General features: G+C 42.9%; 1 protein-coding gene across 4 annotated transcripts in view; it reads left to right on the forward strand.

The window, feature by feature from the left end:
• Window positions 1–2,281: 2,281 nt before the first annotated feature.
• The window catches only part of LOC121535191 (high affinity cAMP-specific 3',5'-cyclic phosphodiesterase 7A-like), a 53,711-nt gene continuing 29,742 nt past the window's right edge, over window positions 2,282–26,250 (forward strand). For all 4 annotated transcript variants that reach the window (XM_041842000.2, XM_041842001.2, XM_041842002.2 and 1 more), the window contains exon 1: window positions 2,282–3,239. In XM_041842000.2, coding sequence (XP_041697934.1) covers window positions 3,102–3,239 — 138 coding nt within the window. In that variant the 5' untranslated portion in view covers window positions 2,282–3,101. The remainder of the gene's footprint in view (window positions 3,240–26,250) is intronic.

Here is a 26,250-nt window from a genome sequence, read left to right on the forward strand (position 1 = left end):
GTTGGAGACTGTGTCTCTTCCCTTCCCAAACCTTCAGCTCATCAGCTCCTCATTTGTTTCAGCTGCGTGGGAAGATTGGCCATAGAGGGGTGGAGTTCCCGACCATACCAGCAGATGGAGCCATAGCTGTCTGGGTTTGCAGCCACCTCAGGGGGATGTAACGTCCCTCCAGGACACAGCCTCTCGTGACATCACATAGTGTAAACACATCTTACATCCATTTAAAGAATCCTTTAAAAAATGTGAAACAACATTTTGCTTGTGAAATGGAGTACCTCTATTATTTCTACAAGATTGGTGTTATTTTTCTCTTTGATTCCTCTATCTATCTTGATACAAGCTGGCTGCCACAAGGACTGTACTGTATGCAGTGAGTTCATGTTGCAGCATCAGTACTGTAACAGTGTTTAGCTGCAGATGTAAATCCTTGCCCCATAGTTTGCCTTTGCTGGCCTGGAGCTCCCATGCATGACCTACTTTTGGACTGGAGCACTCTCTCACGCACACACACACACACACACACACACACACACACACACACACACACACACACACACACACACACACACACACACACACACACACACACACACACACACACACACACACACACACACACACACACACACACACACACACACATTACTGTACCAAATAATACATCCCTTATCCTATCATGACCTCATGGTTGGATGAGGCTTTTTCTCTCTCTCGAAGTCAAAGTCCAGGGGTCAGAAGTAGTGCACTAGGGGATAGGGTGTCATTTGGGAAGGGGCCAACGTATTTATTGTTCTGTGAGGCCTGTTTCTTGTTAAGGAATTTAGTGAAAATACTCTCTGCAAATGACATATTTGTTTAAAGGGCCAATCTGCAGTTGCCACATCCATGTCTGGACTTATGAATTAATGATATATACCCATTGATTCTTGAAGAATATAACTTATAAATGCCTCATGAGCTTAGTTCAACTGTTGTACCCCATCAGAACCCAAAATATGAGCTTGTTATACTCCAATGTTTGTAAACATTTGAAATGTAAACAAACCCTGTATAGCCTCAACAAGTTTAAAACTATAATTTTGATATATTGGATGGTCAGTCCATGCATCAATAGCTCTGTCTATGAATTTAAGAGTGGTTACATTTCTCCATGCTCATCCCTTTTTTTACCAAAACAGAGGTGGGTTGACGGCTTTGTTATTGTTTCATCTGCGGATTGCTCCTTTAAGAAGGTTTGCCTATACTCCTCACCCCTACTCCATCTAGGCCGTCCACCTTGATGACTTCCTTTAGAATCTGAACAATGTAGAACAACAATGCAATAAAGATACACATCTAAATGTGTCCAGACTAGCATATATCTGATTTACATTTGTTCCAAAGTAGGCCTATTAATATCATGACAAAGTAAGACACATTTACATTCTGTTCTCCATTGATGCAGAAGTTATCTCTGCAATTATACACTAATCATGTTACCTGTAGTTTACACTGTACAATTGGTATTTTAATATAAGAAAACCTATGTAGCCTATAAATACATTATATCTGTGACAGGGTCATCTGGTGATAGGATTATCTGTGATAGGGTAATCTAAACCCTATCTAACCCTAGGCTAGTATGTAAACAAGCAAGACCTACCCAATCAAATACGACCTCGGGAAATAGGGCAAAATGGTTGAGTCAACATTCTTTCTACACAATTTCACCAAATCACTCATTTGCATCATCATGCTTTTAGATTGAATCTTCAAAACGTCAACATAACACCATTTTATTTATTTCATCCAGTTTTAACCCAAAACATACAAGGTTCAATAAAGGTTTAGTTGAAATACCCTATATTTACTTGTGTTGACAACTCACTCAAATATCAGTCAACTTTGAACTGACTTCTTTGCCCAGGGGTATACTACAGCAGTGGTTCCCAACCTTTTTCGCTTACTGTACCACCAACTGAATTTTGCTCTGCCCAGAGTACCCCTGAAGTACCCCCTCATGTGCATTTTACCAGTACGCCTATGGTCACATGAGTCTTCTCAAGTACCCCCTGTGGATAGGCCAAGTACCACCAGGGGTCCTAGTACCCCTGGTTGGGAACCACTGTACTACAGTGACAAAGGGGGACGAGAGTGCGCTGCGCTTTCCATGCTGCCAATAGACTTATATGTATTATACGAGCTGTTCCTCTTCATCCAATCACAAAGAGGGTAATATCCCATAGGTAAATACAATTGGACGCTTCAGACAGGGCGCATCAGATAGTCGACAGCTCCACCTCTGGTGGGAATTTATGTTTGGGAAGAGGGTACAGTCAGCGAAAGGAAATACACGGACTCCGGTGGCGTTGTAGCCTTTGTTGTCGTTTGCGTCTTTACTGTTAATTATTGGACCGATGGTTACTTATTTGTTTCGAAGTGTACGGTCATGAAGAACCCATATTAACCCCGTGATGCTACATGGACAGTCTGTGCGCTACCTTAATCTATGGCAGCAACGTGGGGGAAATGGACTGAATGCATGCTGATTACTTTCTCTACCACCACCACTTCAAGCAGGGACAGAATAAATACACATTTAGTTGTAAATGTACGTTTTATATAACAGGGTAGATGACAGCTTTTATTTTCGGAATATATCTTTTTTCCGTCTCCGAATCGTTTTCATCGTCTGGTTTTGATTGCTTTGGCGTGCACAGTCCCCATTAAAGAAGGATATGTTTTTTTTTCAATATGAGGAAGCAATATATTACAGAGATAGCAAAAAGAAAGAGGCCTTTCCGTTTTCAGGGCCGGATTTGAGTTCAGTAGGGGAATAATGGTGAAAAATCCAAATGGATAAAATATGGATATTGGAACAAAATATTAGAGCAGTGGGATTTCTATCGATAACGTTACGTGCAAGTTTGATGCATCAAAAAAAGAGAACAACCCATTTATTCTACACTCAATAAATCTATTCGACTCAAATAAAAGGAAGTGGAACTGTTATTGGAATTGCCACATTTGCAGTTGTGCCAGCAGCTTAAATGCACATTTTTATATGAATTTTATGTTGCATTTTTATTGCAATTTGAGCTGGACCGAGCTTTGACTGTTCAATGGAAGTATGTTATCAGTTACCGGTTTTGCCTCTAGACAGGCCGGTTCCTAAACATGTTCTTAGCCGCAGGGGAGCCATTAGCTTCAGCTCCAATTCGTATTTTTTTGGAGGACCTGCCCCAAGACAGCTGGCCAAGGTAAGAGCAAGGGAAAGAGCAATCTGGGGTATAAACAAAAACAATTTGATGCTTTAATTTTCAGCTATCAAATCAAGGTTGTGCTTGATGGCAGGAAATATTTGTATATTTATATATTTTGATGGAAACTAAGTAGCCATATTCCTTCATCTGTTTACATTTTTAGTGGCCCACCAAATTAATTGTTATCACAACAAGCCTCATATTGATCTAGTTGACCCCTCCACAGGAATGCTCTCAATGGACTGATCTATCATTCTTTATAAATCTTTATCATATTCTCTTAGATCAGTGAGATGCCTGACTTGACCTGTGTGACAAAACCCTCATCCCTAATAATGTGACCAATGAAAACGTTAGTGATATTATTGTACTAATGTTTTAAGCCCCCCTAATCTGAAATGCATAGAGGTTTTGAGCCATAAAAGCTTATTGAAGTGAACCAAAACAGCTCATCTGTCTCTAAGTGAAGCACAATATTACATGGACTCGCTGGTCTGGGTTGTTGACAACATTGCACAGTAGAGGCCTTGTTTTTCATGCCATGTGTTCAAGACAGTTTTTGAAACGTGACAAGTGTTTCCGTATAGCTCAAACAGCTCTGGATAACTTGTGAAGATGGCACAGTAAACTTTTGAACTAGTCCATCATCTGTAACTGTAATGTTTTCCTTGGTGTTGAACCATCCATGCAGAAGGGTAGGCCTGGGATGGCCTGGTGTACGCTGGAGGTTTCTATGCTCCATATGACCTCTGTCTGCATCTGTATGGCAGATATACTGTAGTAGAAGCCTGTTGATATTTTAACAAACAAACCTACAGAAAACAGAAAAACGCATAATAACCACAATATAACCCTAAAGTATACACAAAGCTGTTATTTTAATAAAAGTTGCTCAATCTAAGTAGCCATAATAAAGGACATTGGATAACACATAAAGTGGAACTGACAGCCTTTTAACTACACTGCTCAATCTTATTAAATACTTTTTTTTACATAGTTGAATGTGCTGACAACAAAATCACACATAAATTATCAATGGAAATCAAATGTATCAACCCATGGAGGTCTGGATTTGGAGTCACCCTCAAAATTAAAGTGGAAAACCACACTACAGGCTGATCCAACTTTGATGTAATGTCCTTAAAACAAGTCAAAATGAGGCTCAGTAGTGTGTGTGGCCTCCACGTGCCTGTATGACCTCCCTACAATGCCTGGGCATGCTCCTGATGAGGTGGCGGATGGTCTCCTGAGGGATCTCCTCCCAGACCTGGACTAAAGCATCCGCCAACTCCTGGACAGTCTGTGGTGCAACGTGGCGTTGGTGGATGGAGCGAGACATGATGTCCCAGATGTGCTCAATTGGATTCAGGTCTGGGGAACGGGCGGGCCAGTCCATAGCATCAATGCCTTCCTCTTGCAGGAACTGCTGACACACTCCAGCCACATGAGGTCTAGCATTGTCTTGCATTAGGAGGAACCCAGGGCCAACCGCACCAGCATATAGTCTCACAAGGGGTCTGAGGATCTCATCTCGGTACCTAATGGCAGTCAGGCTACCTCTGGCGAGCACATGGAGGGCTGTGCGGCCCCCCAAAGAAATGCCACCCCACACCATGACTGATCCACCGCCAAACCGGTCATGCTGGAGGATGTTGCAAGCAGCAGAACGTTCTCCACGGCGTCTCCAGACTCTGTCACGTCTGTCACGTGCTCAATGTGAACCTGCTTTCACCTGTGAAGAGCACAGGGCGCCAGTGGCGAATTTGCCAATCTTGGTGTTCTCTGGCAAATGCCAAACGTCCTGCACGGTGTTGGGCTGTAAGCACAACCCCCACCTGTGGACGTCGGGCCCTCATACCACCCTCATGGAGTCTGTTTCTGACCGTTTGAGCAGACACATGCACATTATTGGCCTGCTGGAGGTCATTTTGCAGGGCTCTGGCAGTGCTCCTCCTTGCACAAAGGCGGAGGTAGCAGTCCTGCTGCTGGGTTGTTGCCCTCCTACGGCCTCCTCCACGTCTCCTGATGTACTGGCCTGTCTCCTGGTAGCGCCTCCATGCTCTGGACACTACGCTGACAGACACAGCAAACCTTCTTGCCACAGCTCGCATTGATGTGCCATCCTGGATGAGCTGCACTACCTGAGCCACTTGTGTGGGTTTTAGACTACGTCTCATGCTACCACTAGAGTGAAAGCACCGCCAGCATTCAAAAGTGACCAAAACATCAGCCAGGAAGCATAGGAACTGAGAAGTGGTCTGTGGTCACCACTTGCAAAACCAGTCCTTTATTGGGGGTGTCTTGCTAATTGCCTATAATTTCCACCTGTTGTCTATTCCATTTGCACAACAGCATGTGAAATTTATTGTCAATCAGTGTTGCTTCCTAAGTGGACAGTTTGATTTCACAGAAGTGTGATTGACTTGGAGTTACATTGTGTTGTTTAAGTGTTCCCTTTATTTTTTTTAGCAGTGTACTTTGCAGATGTGAAACAAACAGTCAATGATAATATCAGTAAATTATATCAAATTCCCAGTTGATGCTACAAAACCAACTTTATAAGAGGTTTTAAAAATAGGTTATATTTGACTCAACATTCCATGACGTACACTAAGGCATTGTTGGCAGAATAGATGGATGCAGTTCAATGCATGATTAATATAATTCACCAATACATTTCTTGCTAGTCCCAAAAATATTACCATCAGGTTGTAAATCACAGCCGGCCTGGTACATTGTTTGTTACCTCTATTCGGGATGCACTGTTTCAGTTTCAATTACTCAATATTTTGGACAAAAACGGACGAATGTAACTAAAGCTGGGAATGTCAATACAATCAGACTAGCAAGGGCAATGATCACAAGTCAGTCATAACGTGGCTAATAGGCCAGAGTATCTATTTATGTAGCAAGCTAAAAACACTGAGCCTAATGTTAGCTAGATAGCTAGCCAGCTGCTATGAGGATGTCATGTCATTGGAGGAGTGGGTGAGTGACTGACCTTTTCCCCTCATATAGTTTTTCGGTGGCTATACACTATGCTAGAGATGCAGGTGTCATTTGGTTAGCTAGCAAGAACTTGAAAGACTGTTATCCAGTTAGCTAGCATATCTCTTGCGTTCGCAAATTCACTCTGGCTATCTAGCTACTCCGATTTCAGAGCACTCTCATCTGAGTGTGCCGGAGCGCAGAAAAGCTGATGAATTTATGAACGTGCAACACCCGCTGAATATGACAGTGTCAGTAAACGTAGGCAAAAAAAAGTTAGTCAACTCTGCTAGGGCGAGTAAAATGGTCAGAGTGAGGTGTTCTCTCATTTGTGTCTGGAAGAAGCTAGCTAGCAAGCTAGCTAACTTTAGCCAGTTAGCTTGGGTGCTTGGTAGGGACAAGCGTGCATTGGCAGGCAAGCTGCAGAAGGACGAGTAGGCTACAATTCCCCATTGTTTATCAGTGCAATTTTGCCAGCCATCTAGCTGAAAGTTTGAGAGGGTTTATCTAATGTTCCTTTGTTAGATTTTAGCACATCTTGCTCTGGCTAGCATTAGTTGTTGATCACTACCTGCCTCCGTCCCATCTGGGCTGGTCCGCGGAATACCCCTTTCCCTCCCGGAGTGCTTTGATGGCGCGCCAGCGAGATGCAAGGGATTCCTTCTGCAATGCGACCTGTACCTTGCTTGCTACGCCGAGGCTGTCTCCGGGAGAGACAGGGTTGCCACAGCCATCTCGGCACTGACCGGACGGGCCCTGGACTGGGGTGCCATGGTCTGGGAGACGGGCGGACCCGAGGTCGAGTCCTATGAGCACTTCACCCTCCTCTTCCGCTCGGTGTTTGATCATCCTGTGGAGGGCCGAGAGGGGGGTGAACGTCTACTCCGACTACGCCAGGGATCTAGGACCGCCTCTGAGTTTGCCCTGGAGTTCCGGACCATCGCGGCCTCCACCGGATGGAACGAGTCGGCTTTGGTCACCGTTTTCCACAGCGGACTGCAGGAGGAGGTACAGATGGAGTTAGCCTGCCGTGATGACAACCTGTCAATTGACCAGCTCATCAGCATGGCGATCCGGTTGGACAACCTCCTGCAGTACCGAAAAAGACCTGCGCGGAATCCGGAGCCCATGGCTACATCTGCTCTAAGGCCAGAGCCGATGGAGGTGGGCTCTGCACGTTTGTCCGAGGCAGAGTGTAGGAGAAGGAGGAATCTGGGCCTCTGCTCCTATGGTTGAGAAAGGGGTCATTTCTCCCCTCGGTCCACGAAGTCCTGGATTCGAGGTGTCGGACGGGGCGTCTCCAGTACCTCATTGACTGGGAGGGGTACGGCCCAGTGGAGTGGTGCTGGTTCCGCACTGTGTTCCTGTGGTCGTCCCCGAGGCTGGTGTTGTCCTGCCGGGGGGTACTGTCACGGATCCCCCCTGTACTGCTGCTCATACCGTTCACCAGTTCCGGAGGTCTACGTCACCGGCTTTCTAGGCGTCACTGGCGTCACTGACCTGGTTCATTACCACCAACCCCAGTCTGTTCCCCATTGTCCTTGTCGATTATTGTCCCATGTCCGTTGGTCTCGTGAGTGCCGTGTATCGTGCTCTTGTTATTACGGGTCTCATCCTGTGGATTGTTTAGAGGTTTACACCTCGCTCTTTTGTTTGGTTTACAACCCTGTGTTTTATTTATATATATATATATATATATATATATATATATATATATATATATATATATATATATATATATATATATATATATATATATATATATATATATATATATATATATATCGTGTTTGTGTTGGGTGGAGTAATAAAAAACCCTAATACGTATTCCTGTGCCTGTCTTCTAATCATTATACAACGTGACTAAGTATATGTAATTCCCAAACATTCTACGAATTTATGAAAACGTTACAATTACCATATCTAAGTGCTCGCTTGTCAGAAAATTTAATATTTAAAAGTTTAATATTCTTCCTGGGGGTGTAAATCTAACTCTGTGTTGTTGTTTTTATCGCACTGCTTTGCTTTATCTTGGCCAGGTCACAGTTGTAAATGACAACTTGTTCTCAACTGGCTTACCTGGTTAAATAAATAAAAAATTATGAACAGATTTGAATAAGATTTCATGTTGCTAAAATGCTGTCAGTTCCACTTTAAGGTACCCTTTAAGGGGGTTGTAGAGAGATTTTTTTGGGCTGCATGTGACTGATAAAAGTTAATTTGATAGAAAGGGTTTATACAGTGGGGGGAAAAAAGTATTTAGTCAGCCACCAATTGTGCAAGTTCTCCCACTTAAAAAGATGAGAGAGGCCTGTAATTTTCATCATAGGTACACGTCAACTATGACAGACAAAATGAGAAAAAAATATCCAGAAAATCACATTGTAGGATTTTTTATGAATTTATTTGCTAATTATGGTGGAAAATAAGTATTTGGTCAATAACAAAAGTTTCTCAATACTTTGTTATATACCCTTTGTTGGCAATGACACAGGTAAAACGTTTTCTGTAAGTCTTCACAAGGTTTTCACACACTGTTGCTGGTATTTTGGCCCATTCCTCCATGCAGATCTCCTCTAGAGCAGTGATGTTTTGGGGCTGTCGCTGGGCAACACGGACTTTCAACTCCCTCCAAAGATTTTCTATGGGGTTGAGATCTGGAGACTGGCTAGGCCACTCCAGGACCTTGAAATGCTTCTTCGAAGCCACTCCTTCATTGCCCGGGCGGTGTGTTTGGGATCATTGTCATGCTGAAAGACCCAGCCACGTTTCATCTTCAATGCCCTTGCTGATGGAAGGAGGTTTTCACTCAAAATCTCACGATACATGGCCCCATTCATTCTTTCCTTTACACGGATCAGTCGTCCTGGTCCCTTTGCAGAAAAACAGCCCCAAAGCATGATGTTTCCACCCCCATGCTTCACAGTAGGTATGGTGTTCTTTGGATGCAACTCAGCATTCTTTGTCCTCCAAACACGACAAGTTGAGTTTTTACCAAAAAGTTCTATTTTGGTTTCATCTGACCATATGACATTCTCCTAATCCTCTTCTGGATCATCCAAATGCACTAGCAAACTTCAGACGGGCCTGGACATGTACTGGCTAAAGCAGGGGGACACGTCTGGCACTGGAGGATTTGAGTCCCTGGCGGCGTAGTGTGTTACTGATGGTAGGCTTTGTTACTTTGGTCCCAGCTCTCTGCAGGTCATTCACTAGGTCCCCCCGTGTGGTTCTGGGATTTTTGCTTGTGATCATTTTGACCCCACGGGGTGAGATCTTGCGTGGAGCCCCAGATCGAGGGAGATTATCAGTGGTCTTGTATGTCTTCCATTTCCTAATAATTGCTCCCACAGTTGATTTCTTCAAACCAAGCTGCTTACCTATTGCAGATTCAGTCTTCCCAGCCTGGTGCAGGTCTACAATTTTGTTTCTGGTGTCCTTTGACAGCTCTTTGGTCTTGGCCATAGTGGAGTTTGGAGTGTGACTGTTTGAGGTTGTGGACAGGTGTCTTTTATACTGATAACAAGTTCAAACAGGTGCCATTAATACAGGTAACGGGTGGAGGACAGAGGAGCCTCTTAAATAAGAAGTTACAGGTCTGTGAGAGCCAGAAATCTTGCTTGTTTGTAGGTGACCAAATACTTATTTTCCACCATAATTTGCAAATAAATTCATTAAAAATCCTACAATGTGATTTTCTGGAAAAAAATTTCTCAATTTGTCTGTCATAGTTGACGTGTACCTATGATGAAAATTACAGGCCTCTCATCTTTTTAAGTGGGAGAACTTGCACAATTGGTGGCTGACTAAATACTTTTTTCCCCCACTAAGTAGTTAATACACTTAATTATTAGGTAATATGTAGTTGATAAATCATTAACAAGCTGTTGTTTTACTACTTTTATTGATATAGAACCGTAGACTATACTTGATTTGTTTATCGTTCCTAGCGTTAGGACAATGACTGGAAGTCTATGGGTATCTGCTAACATGCTAGTAGATACCCATAGATTTCCAGTCATTGCGCTACCGCTAGTTAGCATTGGCTCGCGAAACTACCTCTCTTTCTTCATACTGGACGCAGACACATAAAAATGGTATCCACAAGTTCATTGCCAAAATACCGAAGTATCCCTTTAAGAGTTTCTGAGGGGTTTCTTTCTTTTAGTTGAAGACATCATCATTGAATATAGTTGTTTTCTGTTATTATTGAGATATTATCTTCATATACATACTTTATTCTAGTGACTCAAAGTGAGGTTAAATTGTTATATGTTTACATAATAAGATTGCAAATGGAACTATTCATGAGGCCGATATGACATGATGGTCCTTACCTCACACTCCCCTGCAGGCTTCACAGCCCTGCATCACTCTGTGTTCTGTGAGAGGCCAGTAAGGGTCTGTGATTAGTTTATGAACCCCTCACAATGCTCCAGTCCAGACTGTTTGCCTTTCCCCTATATCGCTGATTGTCTTTTATGGCCCTCCCTGAGCCAGACCACGTGGTCTGTCCCATTAAGAGAAGGGCCCATCCAGAGCAGACACACACACCCTCTGAAGTGGGATTTACTACAGGCAACGCACTGGAAGGAATGTGGAGATGCTCACGCTACTTTCCACACTGAAGTGCCACAATTCATGGGGATACTTTGAATTTGTGAAGCACCTTAGAACAGTTTTAGCTCTTGTTTCTTTTACAGTTTAGAGACCGCTTGTGTTTTGGGGACAGGACACTCAAAGGCTAAGGGAGCGTTCATCTGTCCTGTACTTTCCTCCTCTTTTCAGCTTTATTAGTTACATCTCTGTAGTCAGCCAGCCCATTAGAATTGATATGGGATAAACCTGAGCAATGCAGGGTTGACTTGCCCTAGAGTAATAGCCCAGATTAATAAGCCTGATTGGTCTGACTGCTTGATTGATGGATACAATTCAGAATTGAAATGTCAAGGCACCTCAAACACAGTCATTTGTTGCAATGGACTTACTGTACAGCTACAGCACAATGAAAATTACAGTCCAGGTATTTCTGAGTCGCTCAGTGACGCAGCTGCAATGCATTTTTTCAGAAGCACGCCAGAATGTGTCAACGGCTGTGGAAGTGAATAATCTGTTTTAGCTGTTTAGTCATGTAGCCAGCCAGCCAGGCTACTCATCAGACTAGCTCATAGTTAATAGACCTGGCTGTCTGTGACTAAGGTGTGTGTATACTAAACTTTGCTCAGATGTTTAGACCTTTTGAATAATAAATGATGATGCAGATGGAGATAAGGGGACTGCTGTTGAATGGGCAGGGATGGGCCAGTGACGTAAAGAGGTGTCAAGATGCTGTAAGAGTGATGTGGGTAGGACCAGGGAGCCTGTTTAAACATGACAGCCAAAGCCCCTGTGACTGTGTGAATGTGTGTCCATAGTTGAACCACATCAAAGGCATCTGATCTGACTGACAAACAGTCATCTGAACATGTGCATTGCATTATCTGTCCTCTGCAGCAACAAGATAGTTTTGGACTGCAGGTACTGTCTCTAGCCAAGTGGTATTGTCTCTAGCTAAGTCAGGGATGGGCAACTTTGATGGGTTAGAAAAATAAAGAAAAACTCTTGAATGAGTAGGTGTGTCCAAACTTTTGACTGGTCGTGTGTGTGTGTGTGTGTGTGTGTGTGTGTGTGTGTGTGTGTGTGTGTGTATGTACACACAGTGGGGAGAACAAGTATTTGATACACTGCCGATTTTGCAGGTTTTCTTACTTACAAAGCATGTAGAGGTCTGTAATTTTTAGCATAGGTACACTTCAACTGTGAGAGACGGAATCTAAAACAAAAATCCAGAAAATCACATTGTATGATTTTTAAGTAATTAATTTGCATTTTATTGCATGACATAAGTATTTGATACATCAGAAAAGCAGAACTTAATATTTGGTACAGAAACCTTTGTTTGCAATTACAGAGATCATACGTTTCCTGTAGGTCGTGACCAGGTTTGCACACACTGCAGCAGGGATTTTGGCCCACTCCTCCATACAGACCTTCTCCAGATCCTTCAGGTTTCGGGGCTGTCGCTGGGCAATACGGACTTTCAGCTCCCTCCAAAGATTTTCTATTGGTATCAGGTCTGGAGACTGGCTAGGCCACTCCAGGACCTTGAGATGCTTCTTACGGAGCCACTCCTTACTTGCCCTGGCTGTGTGTTTCGGGTCGTTGTCATGCTGGAAGACCCAGCCATGACCCATCTTCAATGCTCTTACTGAGGGAAGGAGGTTGTTGGCCAAGATCTCGCAATACATGGCCCCATCCATCCTCCCCTCAATACGGTGCAGTCGTCCTGTCCCCTTTGCAGAAAAGCATCCCCAAAGAATGATGTTTCCACCTCCTTCTTCTTCCTCCAAACACGGCGAGTGGAGTTTAGACCAAACAGCTCTATTTTTGTCTCATCAGACCACATTACCTTCTCCCATTCCTCCTCTGGATCATCCAGATGGTTATTGGCAAACTTCAGACGGGCCTGGACATGCGCTGGCTTGAGCAGGGAGACCTTGCGTGCGCTGCAGGATTTTAATCCATGACGGCGTAGTGTGTTACTAATGGTTTTATTTGAGACTGTGGTCCCAGCTCTCTTCAGGTCATTGACCAGGTCCTGCCATGTAGTTCTGGGCTGATCCCTCACCTTCCTCATGATCATTGATGCCCCACGAGATGAGATCTTGCATGGAGCCCCAGACCGAGGGTGATTGACCGTCATCTTGAACTTCTTCCATTTTCTAATAATTGCGCCAACAGTTGTTGCCTTCTCACCAAGCTGTGTGCCTATTGTCCTGTAGCCCATCCCAGCCTTGTGCATGTCTACAATTTTATCCCTGATGTCCTTACACTGCTCTCTGGTCTTGGCCATTGTGGAGAGGTTGGAGTCTGTTTGATTGAGTGTGTGGACAGGTGTCTTTTATACAGGTAACAAGTTAAAACAGGTGCAGTTAATACAGGTAATGAGTGGAGAACAGGAGGGCTTCTTAAAGAAAAACTAACAGGTCTGTGAGAGCCGGAATTCTTACTGGTTGGTAGGTGATCAAATACTTATGTCATGCAATAAAATGCAAATTAATTACTTTAAAATCATACAATGTGATTTTCTGGATTTTTGTTTTAGATTCCGTCTCTCACAGTTGAAGTGTACCTATGATAAAAATTACAGACCTCTACATGCTTTGTAAATAGGAAAACCTGCAAAATCGGCAGTGTATCAAATACTTGTTCTCCCCACTGTGTGTGTGTTATATATATATATATATATATATATATATATATATATATATATATATATATATATATATATATATATATATATACCACACACACACACACACACACACACACACACACACACACACAGTGCCTTGCAAGAGTATTCATCCCCCGTGGTGTTTTTCCTATTTTGTTGCATTACAACCTGTCATTTAAATGGATTTTCCTTTGGATTTCATGTAATGGACATACACAAAATAGTCCAAATTGGTGAAGTGAAATGAATAAAAATAACTTGGTGCGTACATATGTATTCACCCCCTTTGCTATGAAGCCCCTAATTAAGATCTGGTGCAACCAATTACCTTCAGAAGTCACATAATTAGTTAAATAAAGTCCACCTGTTTGCAATCTAAGTGTCACATGATCTCAGTATATATACACCTGTTCTGAAAGGCCCCAGAGTCTGCAACACCACTAAACAAGGGGCACCACCAAGCAAACGGCACCATGAAGACCAAGGAGCTCTCCAAACAGGTCAGGGACAAAGTTGTGGAGAAGTACAGATCAGGGTTGGGTTATAAAAAAATATACAAAACTTTGAACATCCCATGGAGCACCATTTAAATCCATTATTTAAAAAATTGAAAGAATATGGCACCACAACAAACCCGCCAAGAGAGCGCCCACCAAAACTCACGGACCAGGCAAGGAGGGCATTAATCAGAGAGGCAACAAAGAGACCAAAGATAACCCTGAAGGAGCTGTAAAGCTCCACAGCGGAGATTGGAGTATCTGTCCATAGGACCACTTTAAGCCGTACACTCCACAGAGCTGGGCAGAAAAAAGCCATTGCCAAAAGGCATGTGGGAGACTCCCCAAACATATGGAAGAAGGTACGCTGGTCAGATGAGACAAAAATTTAGCTTTTTGGCCATCAAGGAAAACGCTATGTCTGGCGCAAACCCAACACCTCTCATCACCCCGAGAACACCATCCCCACAGTGAAGCATGGTGGTGGCAGCAGCATGCTGTGGGGATGTTTTTCATCGGCAGGGACTGGGAAACTGGTCAGAATCTAAGGAATGATGGATGGCGCTAAATACAGGGAAATCCTTGAGGGAAACCTGTTTCAGTCTTCCAGAGATTTGAGACTGGGACGGAGGTTCACCTTCCAGCAGGACAATGACCCTAAGCATACTGCTAAAGCAACACTTGAGTGGTTTAAGGGGAAACATTTAAATGTCTTGGAATGGCCTAGTCAAAGCCCAGACCTCAATCCAATTGAGAATCTGTGGTATGACTTAAAGATTGCTGTACACCAGCGGAACCCATCCAATTTGAAGGAGCTGGAGCAGTTTTGCCTTGAAGAATGGGCAAAAATCCCAGTGGCTAGATGTGCCAAGCTTCTAGAGACATACCTCAAGAGACTTGCAGCTGTAATTGGTGCAAAAGGTGGCTCTACAAAGTATTGACTTTGGGGGGGGTGAATAGTTATGCATGCTCAAGTTTTCAGATTTTTTGTCTTATTTCTTGTTTGTTTCACAATAAAAAATATGTTGCATCTTCAAAGTGGTAGGCATGTTGTGTAAATGAAATGATAGAAACCCCCCCAAAAAATCAATTTTAATTCCAGGTTGTAAGGCAACAAAATAGGAAAAATGCCAAGGGGGGTGAATACTTTCGCAAGCCACTGTGTGTGTGTGTGTGTGTATATATATATATATATATATATATATATATATATATATATATATATATATATATATATATATATATATATATATATATATATATATATATATATATATATATATATATAGAAACATGTGGGTGGAAATGTATCTGCGGGCCAACTCCCGTGGGCTAAGTTCTTCTGAAAAAATACATTGATATTGGTTATTTCAGCTTTTAGCATAGGCTGTTTCACCTTTCAGCGCAATGGTCATTTCAGTTTTGTCGGCCTACACCCTAAGGTTCTATACAAAATAGCGATGACAGTACGCTACATGGTACATGGTGATGTGTCCGTTACAACCTTACAATACAGTATGCATTCCACAGGCCTGTACTTGATAGGATAGCCTTGTTCAAACTTCAGGTAAATTTACCTATCACACTGTTCATGGACCAGTATCCTGTCAGATTTGAATATATGGTCAACTTTAGTTTGCATTAAGTCTGAATTTGCATACTTGACAGCTCTGAGGCCTAAAGGAAGGATGAACTGATACTAAACGCAAGCCCAGGTTGCGTCCCAATAATCTGTCCTTTGATAAAGAAAAGTTTGTCTTCTGACCTTATTTGCAACTAGTTTCATTTGCTTGTTTGTGTCATGCCAAACCTGAATTACAGTTCAAACTAGTCTTCTTTCAAACCAGCTCACAGGTGATTTCAGAATGAAATGCCTTGTAAATCCATGAATGGGAGGGCCTAGGATGCGTCTTAATATCTTATTGTAGCTCTCCCCAACCCGCCAGAAACATGATGAGCTGGAAAAACAAACAAACCTGTGTTATGCTGTTTCCAGCACTCAGATGGCTTTATCATCATCACACTAGACTATGGGACAGAAGCTACGTCCCTATGGGCCCTGTTCAAAAGTAGTGCACTATATAGGGAATAGGGTGCCATTTGGGACGCAGACAAGAGACCTGTCCAGTATAAGATTGTTTGTTGTCACATTATTACACTGGAAAGTAGTATGTGGAATATTATCTATGGTGCATTCGGAAAGTATTCAGACCCCTTGACTTTTTCCACATTTTGTTATGTTACAGCCTTATTCTAAAATGGATTAAAAAAATTATATATATCCTCATCAATCTACACACAGTACCCCATAATGACAGTGAAAACAGGTTTATAGAATTTTTTGCAAATTTATGAAAAATAAAAAGCAGAAATACCTTATTTACATAAGTATTCAGACCCTTTGCTATGAGACTCGTAATTGAGCTCAGGTGCATCCTGTTTCCATTGATCATCCTTGAGATGTTTCTACAACTTGATTGGAGTCCACATGTGGTAAATTCAATTGATTGGACATGATTTGGAAAGGCACACACCTGTCTATAAAAGGTCCCACAGTTGACAGTGCATGTCAGAGCAAAAACCAAGCCATGAGGTCGAAGGAATTGTCCGTAGAGCTCTGAGACAGGATTGTGTCGAGGCACAGATCTGGGGAAGGGTACCAAAAAATTGCTGCAGCATTGAAGGTCCCCAAGAACACAGTGGCCTCCATCATTTTTAAATGGAAGAAGTTTGGAACCACCAAGACTCTTCCTAGAGTTGGCCAGGCATCCAGCTCTAGGAAGAGTCTTGGTGGTTCCAAACTTCTTCCATTTAAAAATGATGGAGGCCACTGTGTTCTTGAAATTGAGCAATTGGGGGAGAAGGGCCTTGGTCAGGGAGGTGACCAAGAACCTGATGGTCACTCTGTCAGAGCTCCAGAATTCCTCTGTGGAGATGGGAGAACCTTCCAGAAGGACAACCATCGCTGCAGCACTCCACCAATCTGGCCTTTATGGTAGCGTGGCCAGATGGAAGCCACTCCTCAGTAAAAGGTACATGACAGCCCGCTTGGAGTATGCCAAAAGGCACCTAAAGGACTCTCAGACCATGAGAAACAAGATTCTCTGGTCTGATGAAACCAAGATTGAACTCTTTGGCCTGAATGCCAAGCGTCACGTCTGGAGGAAACCAGGCACCATCCCTACGGGTGAAGCATGGTGCTGTCAGCATCATGCTGTGGGGATGTTTTTCAGCGGCAGGGACTGGGAGACTAGTCAGGATCGAGGGAAAGATGAACGGAGCAAAGTACAGAGAGATCCATGATGAAAACCTTCTCCAGAGCGCTCAGAACCTCAGACTGGTGTGAAGGTTCACCTTCCAACAGGACAACGACCTTAAGCACACAGCCAAGACAACGCAGGAGTGGCTTCGGGACAAGTCTCTGAATGTCCTTGAGTGGCCCAGCCAGAGCCCGGACTTGAACCCGATCTAAGAGCTTGAGAGGAACTGCAGAGAAGAATGGGAGAAACTCCCCAAATACAGGTGTGCCAAGCGAGTAGTGTCATACACAAGGAGACCAGAGGCTGCAATCACTGCCAAAGGTGCTTCAACAAAGTACTGAGTAAAGTGTCTGAATACTTATGTAAGTATCATATTTCAGTTTATAATTTTGCTAACATTTCTAAAAACCAGTTTTTGCTTTGTCATTATGGGGTATTGTGTGTAGATTGATGAGAAGAAAAAAAAACTATTTAATCCATTTTAGAATAAGGCTGTAACTTAACAAAATGTGGAAAAAGTCAAGTGGTCTGAATACTTTCCGAATCTCTTAAATGGATTTCCATTTTATCTTTGAAAGAGCTTATTTTACACAGTAGCTCAGCATGAACATGTTTTTGTAGGACACTGCATGCTTAGTTTTTATATTCCCATTTCCACCAAATGGAAAAGAGGAAGTTAACTCTACAACTGACATTTGATTGATATTTAGGTCTGCTTTCAAATGTCTGCAATCTTTTTGTATAAAAATGTTCTAACAACTAACCTTTTGAAATATGACATGTTTAACGTTGAGGTCTGATGTTTGTCATTATTAATAATTTCTAGGAATACGCATTTATCGTAGGGAAATCGTAACTGTCTTCGCCACTAGTGTATTAGTGGCCCCGCAATGACACTGAAGTCGAGGGAATAATCAGGAAACATCCCAAGTGTCCTGTTAGCTAGATTCTAGAGTGGAATGTTTGCATAGCTGTCCTTGCAGGAACTCTGCTGCAGCATGGAGGACAAGAATTTCCCAAGCCTTGTGTGTTGAGTTCACAAGACTTCCTGTGCCGTGCTGTGGGTTTGAGGCCCTTGCCTGATGATTTTTGGGCCGTCATGTGTCATGGTGGTCTATTTCTGGTCCCCGTTCACCACACTTATCAGCTGTGATGTCGACGTAGGTTGGGGGTCTAAATCGGGCTGTGCTCTGCCTGGGTATGAGGGCATACCTAACCCCTGTTTTGGGACAGCATTTATTCAAGGCTACAGCCCCAGAGCATCTCAGAGAAACTTTCCCCTTTGTCTCTCTCCCTACAACAGCCTGCCAGACTGACTTGTATTGCGTAAAATTGAAACGTATGTTAATAGTATAACTGAATCTTTCTCTAAGCTTATGTAGCGAAAGGAGCCACATTGTTCTGATGACGTTAAGTGCATAGTAGAACAGAGACTGGGAACGTCAGTGATCTCATTCCCCTCATGTTTTAATTGGGGGATTATTATCAGAGATGATTGCTCATAGTATAAACCTTTTGTCTTAATCTTGGCAGCAGAACCCACGCTTTTATATTGTAGGACTCATGTTGTGGCAAACTCAAGTACATGTACCGTAAGTGCAGGGAAATAACACTAGTTTGATCCTGGGAGGTCCAATGGGAATTGTTCTGATCTGGTCCTTGGTTGTGATTCTAACAAGGTGGATTTCCTAGAAGGTACAGTGAGGGAAAAATGTATTTGATCCCCTGCTGATTTTGTACGTTTGCCCACTGACAAAGAAATGATCAGTCTATAATTTTAATGGTAGGTTTATTTGAACAGTGAGAGACAGAATAACAACCAAAAAATCCAGAAAAACGCATGTCAAAAATGTTATAAATTGGGAGATCACGTGACCCTTGAACGAGATGGCCGCATGAACTAGGAGCTCCGCACAAGTAGTTTCCAATTCCTAATCTTACCTCCACTTCAAGTTTAAACTCATTTAGCTTTAGTCAAAAAGTCATGGCGGCTTCAAAAGGCAACACTACAGGGGACATTTTTACCCGGACTCGAGTACTAGCGACGGAAAAAGCCTCCAAGAAGCAGCTAGCTTCAGAAAAAGCTAGCGCCATTAGCCAGGAGAAAGAGGACCCGTCCCCCCCCGAGGCCCAACGAATGCCAACCTCGCACTCTGTCGAAGACATCTTTTCTGAGCTGAGATCCCAACGTACAGAACTCAACACTAAACTAGATGCCATTAACGCTCAGCTCAGTGCGATAGGGGGCAAGGTGACAATCCTGGAAAATGCCTTGCCTGACATAAACAACAAGATAACCATAAACGCGGGGCGCCTGGACGAGGCAGAGGGGCGAATCCTATCCACGGAAAACTTATTGACAGACGCCATGGAAACAATAGCATATGCTAAAAAAAAATAGAGCAGCTGGAAGAGAAAACAGAGGACCTGGAAAACAGGGGCGAAGGAATAATTGTGTTCTATTAAATCTGGGCGAAAAAGAAGAGGAAACATGCCACTGATCCGCTACCTGCAAGACAAACTTCCCGAGTGGCTCCACCTGTCCACCGACAGGCCCATAGAACTCGAGAGAGCTCACCGAGCACTGAGGCCCCCACCAGCAGCCAGACAACCACCGCGCCCAATCACCATACGTTTCCTGAGATTCACCGACAAGGAACGAGTCCTACAGGCGGCGAAAACCAACACCATTACAGTGGGAAACGCCAAACTCACCTTACTCCAGGACCTGTCAGCTGGAATACGCCGAAAGCGCCGAGAGTTTGACGAGGTGAAGAAATGCTCCATTGACCGAGGCATCTTTAGGGGATTCAAATACCCAAACGAGCTCAGGATTCTTCACCAAGGAGCCCTGCGACACTTCAAAACTCCCGAAGAGGCAAAACGTTTTTTTGAAAGACAACCCCGGTCAATGAGAAATGGACCATTGACTAAATGCGATTAATGCGATTACTGTTATTACTAAAGGAGGTAAGACAACATATAGCCGATATCCAAAGACCCACCGCCCTGCTAAATTTCATTATAGCCGTCCAATCTATATTTATGTTCCTTTAGCTGAGAGGGATAGGCCCCATATTATAACTTAGGCCTACTGTATGTAGGCTGGGCTATTGATTTTATTTTCTCCCCTTTCTTAATGTGGTCTGGACGGGGGCTATGTTGTCAGTTACTCAATGCGGGCGGAGAGGATGAGGCATTTCTTTGGTGGGGAGGGGGAGACGTTGTGCGTTGCTAACTGTTCCCGGTCTTTTTTTTTGTTGGAACACAGAATTGTGACTGAGCGGGGAGGTAATAGATCCAACGGGATATGTCGAGTTGTTTGGGAACTCGGCTGGGGTGTTCAGAGATTGTTATTTTATGTAAACCATTTATTTTCCTTTTATGTGAACGCAGCTGTAACTACGATCCACCTTTACCCAGAGATGACTTGCACTAAAGTTCGATTACTGTTCGATGACGATGACTAGTACCTTAAATCTATTGACATGGAACTGCCACGGTCTAGGCCATGCAATAAAACGGAAAAAGATACTATGTGCTCTAAAAAAGGAAAAAGCAGACATCGCGCTATTGCAAGAGACACACCTCTGTGATGCTGAACATGCCAAACTCCGCAGAGCTTGGGTGGGACAGGTGTATTTCTCATCTTTCAAATCCAACAGTAGAGGTACAGCAATACTTATCCATAAGAATGTTCCATTCATAATTGACAAAAACATATCTGATCCGGAGGGGAGATTTGTCTTGATAACTGGGTCACTGTATGGGCAACCAATTACTATCTTAAACATATACGCCCCTAACACAGATACTCCTGCTTTTATGTCGAAAATGATAACTCTGTTCAATGAGCATTGTGTTTCCTTTGGAGTGTTGGCCGGAGATTTTAATTGTACCCTGAACCCAACCCTAGACAAATCATCTCAAATCACCACCACAAATCCTAGATCTGCAAAGATGTTGAACTCTCTTACTAAAGAGATGGGACTGATAGATATCTGGAGAGAGACTAATAGCTCAGCTATGGACTATACATACTACTCTAATGTCCATAACACCTACTCCCGTATAGATTACATTTTTATCCCAAAGAGTTTCATAAATTCAGCCACGTGTACAATCGGACCCATAGCGCTTTCGGATCACGCCTTTGTCCACCTCCGCTTTGACCTCTGCAAAAACATCCCGAGATCAAAGAGCTGGAAATTCAACACCTCCATGCTATCAAACGAAGCATTCCATACATTGGTAACTACATGGATAGACAACTACACACAAGACAACAAAGATTCTCCTGTTTCTCCGGCCACAATGTGGGACGCTGCTAAAGCCACACTAAGAGGTCATCTAATTGCATATGCTTCCTCTAAGAAAAAAGCAATGGAAGCACACAGGCTAGATCTGGAGAGGGGAGCTGGAACGCTGTGAAAAAGTACATAAACAATCCCCAGACAGCACCTCCTGAGTCAACTTAAAGCAGCCAAAGCCAAACTGAATTTGGACTATACTCGGGAGATTAAAAAAAAGTTTTCTTTACTAAACAGAAATACCATGAGTATAGCAATAGGCCTAGTAGATTGCTTGCTTATCAATTAAAAAAAGAGCAGTCAGAGCGTACAATTATGGCTATCCGAACAGCAGAGGATGAGGTCACATATGATCCAAAAAAGATCAATTTAACTTTTCATGATTTTTACTGCAAACTATATACCTCTGAGAGAAAACACACGGAGGCAGAACTCCACTCCTTCCTAGAGGGAATCTCGCTACCTAAACTATCAGAGACCGACCAAGAAGATCTCAACTCCCCCTTCACTCCTGAGGAGATCCTGGAGGCAATTACCTCCATGTCACCTAACAAGTCCCCAGGCCCAGATGGATTCCCCAGAGAGTTCTACAAAGCTTTTTGGCTCCAGCTTAGCCCTATTTTCATGCCAATGCTGGAGGATTTTTGCAAAACGGAGTTCTCCCAGACTCAATGCACACAGCTCGCATTACAGTGTTGCTCAAAAAGACAAGGATCCCCTATCCTGCTCCTCCTTCCGGCCCATAAGCTTGTTGGATTTTGACTACAAAATAATCACCAAATTGCTCGCCAAAAGACTAAACACTCTTCTTCCCAAAATAATAAAAGCGGACCAGACGGGATTTATTAGAGACAGATACTCTTCTGATAACATTCGCCCGTCTTTTTGATATTATTGATCAAGTAAACGCACAGAAGACCCCTGTCCTGCTGGCTTCACTGGATGCTGAGAAGGCGTTCGACAGGATGGAGTGGAGCTTTCTGTTCTCAGTCTTAGAGAAGTTCAACATGGGCCCAAACTTTATTAAATGGATCAAATCACTATACTCTCATCCAAATGCCATGGTGACTACTAACGGACTGAACTCTGACAGATTCCCTTTGGGACGGGGCACAAGACAAGGGTGCTCGCTGTCCCCCTGCTCTACTTGTTGGGGGCGGAGCCTCTGGCAGAGTTGATAAGGAGCAATCCAAGTATTATGGGTGTTCCTGCAGGCGGCCTGCAGCACAAGATTTCGCTTTACGCGGATGATGTCTTGCTCTACATATCCAACCCTGAGAAATCCCTTCCTCCCATCTTAGATACAATTGCTCAGTATGGCACGTTTTCAGGTTATAAGATTAATTTTAACAAATCCACTGTCTGCCCTCTCAATATTATACTCACCAGTTCTATGAAGACACTATGCCCATTCCAATGGAAGACACAGGGGTTTCAATACCTTGGGATATTCATAACACCAGATCTGAATAGGCTTTTCAAAGAGAATTATCTTCCACTCCTGGATCAAATCAAGAACAACCTCCAAACCTGGATCTCCCTCCCAATTAGCTTAGTAGGAAGAATTAATGTAATCCGTATGAACATCCTCCCTAGACTGAACTATTTATTTCAGATGCTCCCATGCTATCTCCCAGCTTTCTTTTTCAAAACAATTAACCAAAGCATCACCAAATTTATATGGGGCAATAAAAAACCTAGGATCAAGCTTTCCACTCTATCGAAACCTGAATCTAAGGGTGGTCTTGCCCTTCCCTCCCTTCAATTGTACTACTGGTCTGCCCAAATCCGCAACATGCTAACATGGATCACAAACAGACAAGAGTCAACGTGGAGCCAGATAGAAGCCCAATCTTGTGGTTCATTGCCACTAAGCTCAACTATATTCATTGATAACTTTAGTGAAGTGGGCAACATAGCCAAAACATTTGTGATTTACAGTACCCTACGAGCGTGGAGGGACTGTAAGAAATACTTGGGCATCTCCTCCCAAATATGTTCTCACTCGCCTATAGTAGGCAACCCAGACTTGCCAAAAGCCCTGAGAGATGCCAACTTTAATCTTTGGCATACTCTAGGAATCAGGACCTTTTCAGACCTATTTCATCAGAAGACCACTACACTGAAATCCTTTCAAGAGCTCTGCAATGAATTCAATGTGCCAAGATCCCATTTTTTTAAATATCTACAAATTAGACATGTCATCTCCTCATTTACTTCCAAGAGGAGGTTTAGAACTCAGTTGAATGAAGTTGAAACCCTTCTTGTCACAGCACAATCCATTAAAGGCAAAATATCCTATATCTATAGACTCCTTTCTGAGAAAGGAGGATCCTCCTTTACTCCTTTGAAAATAATATGGGAAAAGGACCTTGGTCTGACTATCAGTGACGAGTTATGGGCGGAGGTTTGCGACAGGGTATACTGCTCCTCTACTAATGTAAAAATGAAAGAATCTAATTACAAATTTTTGTACAAATTTTATTACACTCCCCTGAGACTCCATAAAATGAAAACAGACATTTCTCCTAATTGTAATAGATGTACCTCTGAAAGTGGAACCTATATGCATGTATTTTGGAGCTGCAGAGAGATTGCCAGATTTTGGCAATCTATACATACTGCTGCACAGAAAATACTAGATGTACAGTTTGATATGACCCCGTGTCTCTATCTTCTTAATGCCCAGCAGGACTTTGTTCTTGATCCTGACAGAGAAAATTTGCTCATGACCATTACATACTTTGCTAAGAAATGTATTCTTCTATTGTGGGCCTCTAATACTTATCCTACATTTAAAATGTGGATTGACCAGATTGTTGACTTTCTCCCCCTTGAAAAGCTCACTTATGACCTCCACAAGAGACAGCCCAAGTTTGATAGACTCTGGTCTCCACTACTCAACTATATTTCAAATTGGACAGAGTGAATGGGGGAATCAGGGAGATGGGCAGATGCGTGTTGTGTAAGGTGCTGTAAAACCTAAAAACTAATTATTGGCTCGTCATCTCAGCTAAGGCTGGAAATAGCTAATAAGAACCTTGATAGTGCTGCTGCAAGTTCTATAATTTAAATTTTGTTATAATTATTATTTGTGTGTGTGTGTGTGTATGTATGTATGTATGTATGTATATATATGTATGTATATATATATACATATATAAAACATTTTTTTTTATTTTTTTTTATTATTATTATTTTTAAAAAAAATTGTTTAATTCACATCTGTGAATGTGGAATGTGTTTGGTTGGTTGATTGAAAACTTAATAAAACTTTAAATTGAAAATAAAAAAATGTTTATAAATTGATTTGCATTTTAATGAGGGAAATAAGTATTTGACCCCCTCTCAATCAGAAAGATTTCTGGCTCCCAGGTGTCTTTTATACAGGTAACGAGCTGAGATTAGGAGCACACTCTTAAAGGGAGTGCTCCTAATCTCAGTTTGTTACCTGTATAAAAGACACCTGTCCACAGAAGCAATCAATCAATCAGATTCCAAACTCTCCACCATGGCCAAGACCAAAGAGCTCTCCAAGGATGTCAGGGACAAGATTGTAGACCTACACAAGGCTGGAATGGGCTACAAGACCATCGCCAAGCAGCTTGGTGAGAAGGTGACAACAGTTGGTGCGATTATTCGCAAATGGAAGAAACACAAAATAACTGTCAATCTCCCTCGGCCTGGGGCTCCATGCAAGATCTCACCTCGTGGAGTTGCAATGATCATGAGAACGGTGAGGAATCAGCCCAGAACTACACGGGAGGATCTTGTCAATGATCTCAAGGCAGCTGGGACCATAGTCACCAAGAAAACAATTGGTAACACACTACGCCGTGAAGGACTGAAATCCTGCAGCGCCCGCAAGGTCCCCCTGCTCAAGAAAGCACATATACCGGGCCGTCTGAAGTTTGCCAATGAACATCTGAATGATTCAGAGGAGAACTGGGTGAAAGTGTTGTGGTCAGATGAGACCAAAATCGAGGTCTTTGGCAACAACTCAACTCGCCGTATTTGGAGGAGGAGGAATGCTGCCTATGACCCCAAGAACACCATCCCCACCGTCAAACATGGAGGTCGAAACATTATGCTTTGGGAGTGTTTTTCTGCTAAGGGGACAGGACAACTTCACCGCATCAAAGGGACGATGGACGGGGCCATATATCGTAAAATCTCGGGTGAGAACCTCCTTCCCTCAGCCAGGGCTTTGAAAATGGATCGTGGATGGGTATTCCAGCATGACAATGACCCAAAACACACGGCCAAGGCAACAAAGGAGTGGCTCAAGAAGAAGCACATTAAGGTCCTGGAGTGGCCTAGCCCGTCTCCAGACCTTAATCCCATAGAAAATCTGTGGAGGGAGCTCAGGCTCGAAACCTTAATGACTTGGAGAAGATCTGCAAAGAGGAGTGGGACAAAATCCCTCCTTAGATGTGTGCAAACCTGGTGGCCAACTACAAGAAACGTCTGACCTCTGTGATTGCCAACAAGGGTTTTGCCACCAAGTACTAAGTCATGTTTTGCAGAGGGGTCAAATACTTATTTCCCTCATTCAAATGCAAATCAATTCATAACATTTTTGACATGCGTTTTTCTGGATTTTTGTTGTTGTTATTCTGTTTCTCACTGTTCAAATAAACCTACCATTAAAATTATAGACTGATCATGTCTTTGTCA

The sequence above is a fragment of the Coregonus clupeaformis genome, chromosome 21 (assembly GCF_020615455.1).
Source record: "Coregonus clupeaformis isolate EN_2021a chromosome 21, ASM2061545v1, whole genome shotgun sequence".
Lineage (NCBI taxonomy): Eukaryota > Metazoa > Chordata > Actinopteri > Salmoniformes > Salmonidae > Coregonus > Coregonus clupeaformis.